This window comes from Poecilia formosa, unplaced genomic scaffold, assembly GCF_000485575.1.
Source record: "Poecilia formosa unplaced genomic scaffold, Poecilia_formosa-5.1.2 Scaffold493, whole genome shotgun sequence".
NCBI classification, from domain to species: domain Eukaryota; kingdom Metazoa; phylum Chordata; class Actinopteri; order Cyprinodontiformes; family Poeciliidae; genus Poecilia; species Poecilia formosa.
Window position 1 is genome coordinate 240,700 of NW_006800432.1, and position 11,334 is coordinate 252,033.

Genomic DNA, 11,334 nt, shown 5'->3' on the forward strand with positions numbered 1-11,334 from the left:
GTAGTACTGTAGTACCGTAGTACCGTAGTACTGTAGTACTGTAGTACTGTAGTACTGTAGTACCGTAGTACCGTAGTACTGTAGTAGTGATACTACTGCAGCTTCCGGTAAAACGTTTTTCCAGAGGTTGTGATGACAGAAGGGGTCAGAGGTCAGATGGGGTTTCTCCTCTCTACAGTTGCTCGTCTCCCAGCTGAACATGTCTGCCTCCAGTAAGCCTCAGCTCAGGAGTCTCTGTGTGAACTGGTTAAACTGGTGTTTGTTGTCTTCCAGTTGTCCCGTCCAGTCCCAGTATGGCCGTGTCCAACTGCAACTCGTCTCACGGAGTCTTTTCCTTTTCGGCCGCCGTCAAACAGAAGAGCGCCTTCGCTCCGGTGGTGCGGCCTTCAGCTTCGCCTCCGCCTCCACCCAACTGCTCAGGCGGGAACGCCAACGGACTGCAAGGTGAAGCCCCGCCCCTTTGCTCCCACGCCGACCCACGTCTCCAACCTCTGTAAAACTGTATCTGATGTCTTTGCATTGAGTCAAACACCGTGCCAGACCATTTTCACCAGTTCGGTCCTGAACTGGTTTATTTGAAACCAGTAAACACATCTGAACCAGTTAATTCCTCCGAACCAATCAGGTCATTTGTCAACCAATCGCAGCGCTTCGTTTTTAGCGCAGGGTTCGGCTCCATCAGGACGGCTTTGCCGCCATGTTTGTAGTTTTCTGGTCCTGTCCAATCAAACGTCTGCGGTTTCCTCTGTAAACAGAGTCCTGTTAGAGCTGCATGAGAGAGACGGGCTGCCATGTTTTATTCAGTCAGAGTCACAGATACACCGTCTGAACACACACACACTCACACACACACACACACTCTCACACACACACACTCACACACACACACACACACACACTCACACACACACACACCGAACCGGCTCAGTGTTCAGTGTGTGATGGCAGTGTTTTTGACAGAGAGGTTTGTCCATCCTCAAATATTCATGCAGCACTCATGCGTGTGTGTGTGTGTGCATTTTTTTGTAATACCTTGTGAGGACCATTTTCCTGACACATACTGTGTTGTGGGGACCACTGCTCCTTGTGGGACTGAGGCCTGGTCCCCACAAGGGGAAACGCTGTTTTTGGGTCAGGGTGAGGACTAAGGTGTGAATTGGGTTTTGGTTGGTTAGGGTTAGGATGTAGAAATGAATGGAAGTCAATGGAAAGTCCCCACAAAGATAGCCACACAAACGTGTGTGTGCGTTAGTGTGTGTGTCCACTTGCAGATCTGCAGTGTTACTTCTGAATGAAGCCAGTTTGAACAGTGATAAAAGCTGCAGTAGAAGCAGACATTTGTAATTAATATTTATTGTCACCGTAATTATTAAAAAATAATAATCATTATTATAATTATTATTATTTTCTATGAGATATTACCTTAATTTTGTTTTTTTATATATTTATTGTACTTTATGTTTGTGTGAACCAACACACGGTTACACCTGAATTTCTCCACTGTGGAACATTAAAGCAGATTTCTATTCTATTCTGCTGTTATTATTATTCTCATTATAATTAGTTGCGTAAAGCAGCAGGGGATGCAGTGGAGCTGCAGGAGGAACATGGTGCTGGGAGGCGGGGCTAACACAATGACATTATGAAAAATTTAAAAATAAACAAACTTACAGAAAAACAACACAAAAAGCCAAAGCAAAACACAAACCAGAAATCCTGGGAAACGATCACAGGAGTAGACGAGAGGATCCGGCAAGGAGAGACTGAGAATGAGAAGCTTAAATACTGGAGAGGGTGAATGCTGAACAACAGACCTGGGCTATGAGCTACCTGACTACAGGTGGAGGAGGGGAGCGTGGTACAGGGGAACAAGAAATAAATCTAACACTAAAGAAACATAATGAAACTAGAGTAACAAAGAATAATTATAAACATAACTAGAAATGCTTAGACTGACTTTAAAGGAAAACTGGAACAAGACAGAGCTAACCAAAAGAAGAGCACAAAATAATAATGAAACTAGAAGCAAATCAAACTACCAAAACATCCCAGAATCCGAACAGATAATGAACAATAAATGTTTTTATTTTATAACGTTTCTTCTCATGAGACGTTTCTTCTTGTGTTTCTGCAGCCATGTCTGGACTCGTCGTTCCTCCGATGTAGATCTTTCCTCACCGCCCTCCTCACCCTCAGCCTCGAGCAGCAATCACCTCAGAGGGGGAGGGGCCAGTGGTCCCTGGAGGCGGAGCATCAGGCAGCTGCTGACCAATCAAAGAGCTGATCCTGTTCTGATTGGACAAAGACCATGAAAAAGACTTTTAGTGCAGCATTTTTCTGCAGGTGCTTCAACCTTCTGTTCTGCTCTGATGTCTAGTCTGTTAATGTACGCCTGTGATGTCACACCTGGGATGTGACATCACTTCCTGTACCTGGGTGGGCTTGGTACTTATTTTTTTAAATGACAGATTAAAGGTAAAGCCCGCTGGGTTTATCTGATATTAGCAGGTGTTAGCTGTGTGATGCTGAAAGTGGGTGGAGCTAATAATATTCAGAGACCTCATCTGGACTCAGCGGGTCCATCCTGGTTCTGATCATCTTATTTAAAACCTTTCATTTTTATTTAAATAGAGTTGTGCTAAAGCACAGTTATAAAAAAGCCCTCTGATAGTGTTAACTCTGCCCAATGCCTGCTTTCTGATGGCTACACTGTAAAAACTAACCCTGCATATTACCCTGAATAGCCACTGCAGCCCCTTTCACACTGGGTTCTGTGATTTTTGCTGAGTACTCCTTTGTGACTGCTGTGGTTGATGACACGCCCCTCCGACACCATGGCAACCTGTTTTTGTATCATATCAAGATCTAGATATTTATATCAAATTGTTTTTAGTATCGATGGATGTTTGTCATGTCGTCGTGTTGTTGCCACACCAACAGCCCTGGTTTTATATCACGTGTTTATAGAGCTGCACCTGTTTGTTTTTAATGTGAACCATGTTGTAATTTCTCCACAGTGAATAAAGTCAGCAGGTCGCTCTGACAGACTGTTTCTTTCCTTCCCTGAAGGGATCAGTCTAATCCCTGGAGAACAAGGCAGACGGATGTTCTGTCCAGGTCAGCGTACAGCCTGTGCATATTATTATTTGGGAAGGAGTGAAAATGTTACAGGAAAAACTGGATGCACACAACTCTGACCACATGACCGCCGTCGGCCATCTTTACCATCCTGACAAGAACCAGCGCAGGAAGTCCCGGTCTCTCCTCGTTTCTCCTTCCTGTCCTTCAAATGCGAGTTCATGTTGAAGGTCAAAGGTCATCATGGGTCTCACATTCTCCACATCCACCCTTCGCTCAGCCCATTTTGGGTCTCGTTTCTGCCCTTACACAAAGTCCGTGTCCGGACGGACTGTGGTGAAGTGTATTACCCATGATTCATTGCTGCATGTGACGTTTTGAGTTGAAAGACAAACTTATGGCAACGTTTTACTTTCATGTTTCCTGTTTTTAAATTCAAATTATTATATAACAAGGCACACATTAGTAATGAAAAGTTTGATATGATAAGCTGAGCAGAAAAAAATAAATAAAAAATAGTCACACTGACAGTAAAATAAAACAAAGACAAATTTCAATCTTAAATGAAGTTAACATATTTAACATTTAATCGCTCTCTTAAATAAAACTATTTCACTTTAAAAATGGAGGTGATTTTTAGAAAGCAGTATTTGTGAATAAAACTTAACCAGAGGATTAAACTCTTTGTCCCTGTTAGATCAGATTTTATTAGGTTAAAACTTAAATATAGAGTAGATTTCTTGTGCAATATCCACTTCTGAAAATCTTTCTTAAAACATTCAAGAAGTTGCAACTGAAAAAAGGTTTATCGTCTCAAAATCTCAGTCATAAAACTGAGAAATCTCAGTCACAATAAATTTTCAATAATTGGAATTTCTTCTGCAGAAAGTCATTATAGAAGAAACTTCATACATAATTATAAAATTGCCATCTTATATTTTTTGTGGCAGTGGAATTGATAATATAATGATAATTGTATCATCATAATTTATAAACAAAACTTTTCTTCTCGGACTAGAGGAGAAGAAAACTGATGTCGGAGCTCTGATGAATTTATTGTAACATTTTTGGTTCATAAAGTCACAACATTCATAGCTTTTTTTAAAAAAGGACATTTTAGTTCCATTAGTCTTATTTTTCAAATGTTGCATCAGGCGTTTTTTCTATTTCTTTATACCGTATGTTTGTCCTTAACTTGATCTTTGTTATTAGCTCCACTTCATACCAAACCTTTAGCTGCATAAAAGAGATGGTTTTTTAGTAACAGCTGAATATGTAGTCACATCTCTAATTAGTCAAATGTTATTGAATATTTTAATGTGTATTTTGGTGCCATTTTGGAAATGTGGCAATGTTCACAGAACAAAAAATGACCCAAAAACATCCGTTTTCAAAAGTGAAGTCTTGAAATAATATTGTTTTTCACTGAACATGTGTGAATACATCAAAAGAGGTCAGTTCTCATGTGGTCCAGATGCAAATAAAGTGCTGCAATCGCCCTTTATTGAATTTCACACATCACAAACTTGGTTTTAAATATTCTGCTATTAGAGCAGAACAATCCAGTCCAGGTGTTGGAGTTTTTTAACTAGAGTAGCTTAAAGACACTGGAGCTGGTCAAAGATTAGGTGGAATCGCTCTTTAGCCATTTCCCGAATCGGAAGCTGCAATCGAAGACCAACGTCAGCTTCGTGTCTCTGAGGACAATGTCCTCATCTGGGACGTCTCTGTAGGAAACACTTTGTGTCTCTCGTTTGGACTCTACCATCACTACCGGCCTTTTCACCCAAAACAAAAAAAATGCCCAATTTTTCAAATATTTCGCAGGATCTTGATAAAGTAAGTCAGGATTGTTTTTTTTTTTTCTCTTCTTGTCCCCTTAGCTTATTCTAGCATACGCATTACGTACTGTGACTATTAATTTATTTATGTAAAATTTAATATTGGAAAAACAAAATTATTAGAAAAAGTGTTTCTTCTGTCTGAGTTTATTTTTTATTTATTCGCTGCGAAAGCCTATTGGAATCAGGATTTCTTATTCTTATTTTTCCGCCACTTTATGTAGCTCCTTCGTGCCTTTAACATATTCAAAAACTCACCAAACTTGACCCAAAATTGTCCCCAGACGAAAATTTTCGGATTCCAGTGGAATCGCAAGTGGGCGTGGCCAAACTGCTCTACAGCGCCCCCTACCATGAGATGGGGAAACCGTAGGTCGTAGAGATCTGAAACTCGGTACATAAGTAGATCCCACCGAATCAAGAAAATAAGTCTCTTGGAGCGGTGAACTTGGCGTACTCGCCAAAATAAACGAAACACTTTCACATAAAAAGGTCAATTGGCACCAAACTTGGCATGAGGGATCCTGGTTGGATGGCTGACGATCCTATGTCGTCATCGTCTGACATCACTTTAGCCCCGCCCCCTTCCAACAGGAAGTCACCTGTTTTCCTACTATTTTTCTTCCTTTTACTCTCTGGTTCATGCAGATTTCAACCTGTGTTTAATGAAATCAAAGAGAAGAAAATGAGACCAGTTAGGGGTGTTTAGCCCCTCCTGGACGTCAGCTTTCAGTGATCAATCGTTAACCATGAGACATAAGGTGCAGGAATTAGTTCTGATATGTTATTTAGTTGTGGTTTTCTTTCGTGAGCGGTTCTCACAGGTTGTCAACACCAGAATAAATCTTGTTTTATGTTTTACATCGTGCGTGAATCCCTGAGGGCTCTACAGAAGTTTTTACAAAGTTAAGATGCAGAATTTGCACATAGCCTTATATTTTATCTGTTTGGTGACATCATAATAAAATACTAAATAAGTAGCATTTTTATCAAATACTTTTACACTTTCAGCTTTTGTGCAGGTGGAGTTAAGGTTCCTACTGACATCCTTCTCCTTTGAAATGAATAAAATTCTCTTATTTCTGCTGAGCTCACAGCGAGGAACAGAAATGATTGGTCACAACAGAAAGAGGAGAGATGGCAGGCAGGAGGACGAAGATGATGAAGATGCTGCTGCTGATGAAGATGATGATGACGAAGATGCTGCCGGAGGTCGCCAGGTCAGGGTCGAGTTTCTGTGTGGTTCTGCAGTCGGTTCCAGAGTTTACTGGATCCTGGATGTTTCACCTCTTTCCTTCCAGATGCTTTATTTCCGTCACATTTTGATTTTTCATTTTTAGAAACTCCAGGGATCAGAGGCATTTTGCTAATCTGAGCAGAAAAGCGTTTTCTGGTGACTCATGCAACCTTACATGTCATTTTCTTTATTTTCTATCAATAAACAACGTGGTAATTTCATTTTACAATTTATAAAGATATTAAATTAAAAGCCTGTTTAGTCCGGGTCAGAACCGGCCATGAGGACTCATCAGCTCCACAGGTTTATTTCTGCATTTAGCCACCACAGCGCCCCCTGCTGGGCCTGCTGCAGCTGATGGATGTCATGTGATCGATCAGCTTCCAGCTCAGCTCATTATTAAAACACAGACCTGAAATGAATGTCAGTTCACACAAAGGCACAAACAGGAAGTTATTAAGATGAGTCACGATAACAAGAACAGCTCATTACAGCTTCCTGTCGGATTCACCTGAACCTGAGGAAGACAAGTGATGAAGAGCTGCTCTGACCCAAAAACAGCCGAGAGTGGAAGCTACAGGAACCAGAACCAGAGCCAGAACTGGTCCACAGAATTTCCATGTGCCTTCTTCTGCAGACCGCAGAGCTGGAAGGGAACAGATCTGGTTCTCTGTTGGAACTACAGCATCGAGATATACACCACTGACCCCTGACGTAGATCTAGAGCTGTTTCTAGATGTGCCCTGATGAGCCGCACCGTTTGAGGACAGGAAGTGGTGGTTGCCATGGCAGCAGGTTTTAAATCAGGTAAAGCAGAAAGTCTCTCAGATTGTTTTCAGTTAGTTTCACTAAAAGTTTCTGATTGGTTCTGACCCGGTTCTGCTCTCATCAGGTGGAGTTCAATGAGCCCACAGGGGGCGCTGCGCTGCCAGACTGATGCTCTCCATTACCGCTGATCAATAGATCAGCTATTGATCGAGCCTGTATTGATCACTCTGTGCATGTGTGTGTGAGATAGAGACAGTCAGCGTGTCACACTGTCCCGTCCAGCTCGTTAGCACACCTGTTCCCTCCTTAGGGATTTTAATTGGATCGTTGAGAGTCACCTGACCTGTCTTAACGAGCAGAGACAAACTGACAGGTTCTTCAGGTGAAAACAAAGTTTCTCTCTGGAGATCAGCAGCTAACTGTTGCTACTGCTGCTGTACGGGGGAATATTTCTGCCATATTTCAAGAGCACACTTCTTCTTAAAACTTGTAATGCTAATGCTTGAACTCCAAACTTATGCTCTCTCAAATATTCAATCTTTCTCAAACCTTTCTCCTTGCGCTCGTCTCTCTGCTTGAAACAGAAAAGTACCGTCACTTGGCAACCTCTCAGCCAATACAATGCAAGTGTTACACTGGGTGAGTTTGTTTCCTTCTAGCACAGTGTTTCTCCACCCTGGTCCTCAGCCCCCCTGCTCTGCATGTTTTAGATGTGTCTCTATTCCAGAACAGCTGATTCAAATGATTGCATGACCACCAAGTACTGCAGAAGCCTGTTAATCACCCAGAGATACAAGTCAGGTGGCAGAAGGGAAACACTTAAAACATGCAGGGCAGGAGGCTGAGGACCAGGTTGAGAAACACTGTTCTAGTAGGAGAAGGACGTCCCTGCAGCAAACAGGAAGGGGCGGGACTGACCGCTGTCAGTCTCATACCTTATTTGGAAATGGGACCATTGCACTCCGGAAGTGAAGGGGGCGCTATTTCCTATACTATCTGTGGTCTCCTGTTTTTATTTTCTGTTGAAATCTGTGATATATCTTCACCTTTAGGAAGGAATTGTACTCTCAGCATGTATTTGAACTTGTCTCTCTTATTTACTTCAGCACAGCTCACAGATTTTAGCCAATGGGCTCTTTGGACGTACGGCGTTGACGTCACATCTCCAGGAGCCAATGCAGCTCACTTGTTTCCGCTTTGAGTTACCATGACAGCTAGAAAAGACTAAGTCGTATTTCAGACGCAAAAAAAAGCAATACTATGAACGTTGTTGTCTTCCTAATATAATGGGCTTTTAAGCTTTCATTCATTTCCAAACAATCCTGAATTAAGAAGATGGTGGCTTGTAAATATTCGTCGCTACCAGTTAAAGCTAAACGCCACACAGCAAAGTTTGCAGCCTTCACTTCACTCTGGACTTCACTTCTGTATTCAGCCTGAAAGAGTTTATGGGAACGAGAGAGCAGACCAGAGCCAGACAGCGACTGATCCGCCTGTACATCCTGCTGTAAACACCGTCCTATCTGAGCTCTTCACAAGAAACATGCAAAGGTAATAAAACGAAATAACACGGAGACATGAAGCAACACGGTCATATTTTTCTAAAAGCAGCAACTTTGAGCCTGAACAGCTGAACCAGATCTCTGACACCAGAGCTGCGCTACTGCTAAGCTATGAGGCTTGTTGTGCTTCGTCAGGCTTCGGAAGTAAAAAGTCCGAACCGTGACCTCCCCGTTAGTCTGTGACACTAACGACAATAAACACAGTATACTTGAAAATAAGGTAAAAACATTGTCCATTACAATGTTTAGACACTTAACCCTTGTGTCCAGAAATGGGGTCCAACCGACCCCACACACGTAAAACTTGTATCATTTGCCACAGTCCTCTATGGGTGCGTTCACACTGCAGCCTGAAGTGACCCAATTCCGATCTTTTTGACATAATGCGACCTGTATCCGATCTTTTCATGGCAGTGTGAACAGCACAGGTCGGATTCTTTTTCGAATGCAACCCATATATCCGATACGTATCCGATTCAAATGTGACCTAACGTCCAGGCTGCATTCATCCAAACTGAACGTCACTGATTCTCAACAAATCTCACTATTCTGCGTCCTGACAAGCGCAAGCGGGAAGAAAAACAACTATATGAGGATTAAGTTGTTAATATGTTGCTCCGGTTGGACAACAACTTCAAATGTGTAAGCTAAGCTCCACCGTTAGCCTCCATGTTTACTTCCGCAAACACTGAGCACTTCTTCTTTTTATGGTGGTTGGCAGAACACTGAGAACGCTGACGCTATTGCGCCCTCTACTGCGCATGCGGGACACTTCCAGTTTGCCCGTTCAAACTGCAGAACGCGTACAGGTCGCATTTACTGGCAGTGAACGGCCCCGGCAAAAAAAAACGAAATTGCCAAAAAATCGGAATTGGGTCACTTCAGGTGTGAACGCAGGCTACGTTTACCTCAGTCCTCGCACGGACAAGGGTTAAATAGCACATTTTTACAAGAACAATGTCCGAGAATATTGCCTACTAGCATAAGCTAAGGTTAATGTTAGCCACAAAGTTTAAGAAAGTAAAACTCACCTTCGTATCAGTGAATGTATAACGAGGCGTACATCATAAAACCGTTCTCCAGCTGACTTGTTGGGGCTTCGGATCGACCAAGCCCTGCAAGTGCCGAGTGTAAAATGCCATTTTCAATAGATCGGAAACAACTGAGCCGCTTTTCCCCGAACGTGGAAGCTGATATGCAAAGAGCCCATACTGTAACTTTCTGTGTACGTCTACATCTGCTCCTTAGTCGCATCTTTTCCGGTCTACTACTGCCTCTAGTGGCATGGAGGTGGTAACACTAGTATAATTACATTGCTAAATGAGAATTATTTATTATTAATTTTTCATTTCCATAAGTAGGTGGACCTAATTAAATGACCTAAACAAGACCTCAGAGTGGTTCCAGTTTCTCTCGATGGCCAACCTGTTGAAACTGAGGCACATATTAAATACTTTGGGTCATTCCTGGACAGTCAGCTCAACTTTGCTGAAAACACTGACTACAGACGCTGTGAGCTCCGGGATTTCGTTGCTTTGTACTTGTGACGGTGCAATGACAATAAAATTGAATTCTATTCTATTCTATTCTATATTTTTCAGAAATGTTCTCAGAAACTCTTAAGGAGATCCAGCACTAGCGGAACAAGTCAGCGTCAGGCCGGGGGGCGGGGCCAATCACCGGGCCCCTAACCAATCACCGGGCCCCTTACGTGGAGTGAAACTGAAACTGTTGAGCGAGGGGGGGGGGGTGTATTTAACATTAAATACACCCTTCTCAACAGGCGAGGGCGCACTTTCTCTGTCTATAATCACATATTTCAATGACTTGAAAACATTCCTCCCTCCCTGGCACCTCCAGGCCCGGGCCCCCATCCGGCCCAGTTTGGGGGGCAGCAGCCCCCCCCAGGCCCCCTATAGCTCCGCGCCTGAGATCCAGTGATCTTTGGGTTAGCCAACTAGAGGTTGTGTACAAGACAATATTGAGTGTTTTAACTTTTCATTTCCTCAGCTGCTTTGGTCACATGAACTGCAGAATAACAGACAATCTTTTAAGAGTAGTTTCAATGACAGGCAAAATAACAGGTAAATAGTGGTGAAACCAAAAACATCTCTGTCTCAGCTGTTTGCTGAAAGAACATGAAAGATGCCAGGAATATTTTAGCAGAGATCGTCCATCCTCTTTATTCATCAGTTTTAACCTTCGAGCTCATGAAAGTGTTGCTGTGTTCCTCTGGCACCAGAGAACATCGATTAGACGTCATTTATTGATGGTGCAATAATAACTTTTAACCAAACTAAATTATAATATTTACCTACAGCATGCTAAGTGTTTTACCCTATGCACAAATTGTTGATAATGTGATTCTATGAATATGTTTTAGTTTATAGTGTTAGAGTCAAAGGAAAATTTCCACCTTGATAGACTAAATAGTTTCATCTTATTTTTCTTCTATATGAGACTCTACCAACAAAAAAGTCTCTCAGTATATTATACATGGCACCACATAAGCCAAAAATATATAAGTATCTGTTTAACAATCCTAGTTGTAACAACCAGATTTATTATTCTTTTGTGAATCTAATTAATTTGTTCATTATTGACTTTTGCTCTACTAAGTTTCTTATGTATACATGGTAAATTGTATCTTTATCATAGTTGATCGTGTTGCTTTTCATGCCTCCTTATTTAATTTATTCCTCCTATAATTGATGGAGATATATAGATATTATTTATAATATATAAAGGTCTTGTTAATGTAATTTAATTAGCTCTACATCCTTACAAAAGTGAACAAATATGGTATTTTATTAGATAATTTATCTTTTATGGTACCAATAATGCCGGA

At 41.8% G+C, this 11,334-nt stretch overlaps 1 protein-coding gene across 2 annotated transcripts in view; it reads left to right on the forward strand.

The window, feature by feature from the left end:
* LOC103156701 (transcription factor COE3-like) overlaps nucleotides 1-3,046 on the forward strand; it is a 47,644-nt gene extending 44,598 nt beyond the window's left edge. For both annotated transcript variants that reach the window (XM_016664534.1, XM_007578846.2), the window contains exons 15-16: nucleotides 274-444; nucleotides 2,135-3,046. In XM_016664534.1, the coding sequence (XP_016520020.1) occupies nucleotides 274-444; nucleotides 2,135-2,166 (203 nt within the window). In that variant the 3' untranslated portion in view covers nucleotides 2,167-3,046. The remainder of the gene's footprint in view (nucleotides 1-273; nucleotides 445-2,134) is intronic.
* The last annotated feature ends 8,288 nt before the right edge of the window (nucleotides 3,047-11,334 follow it).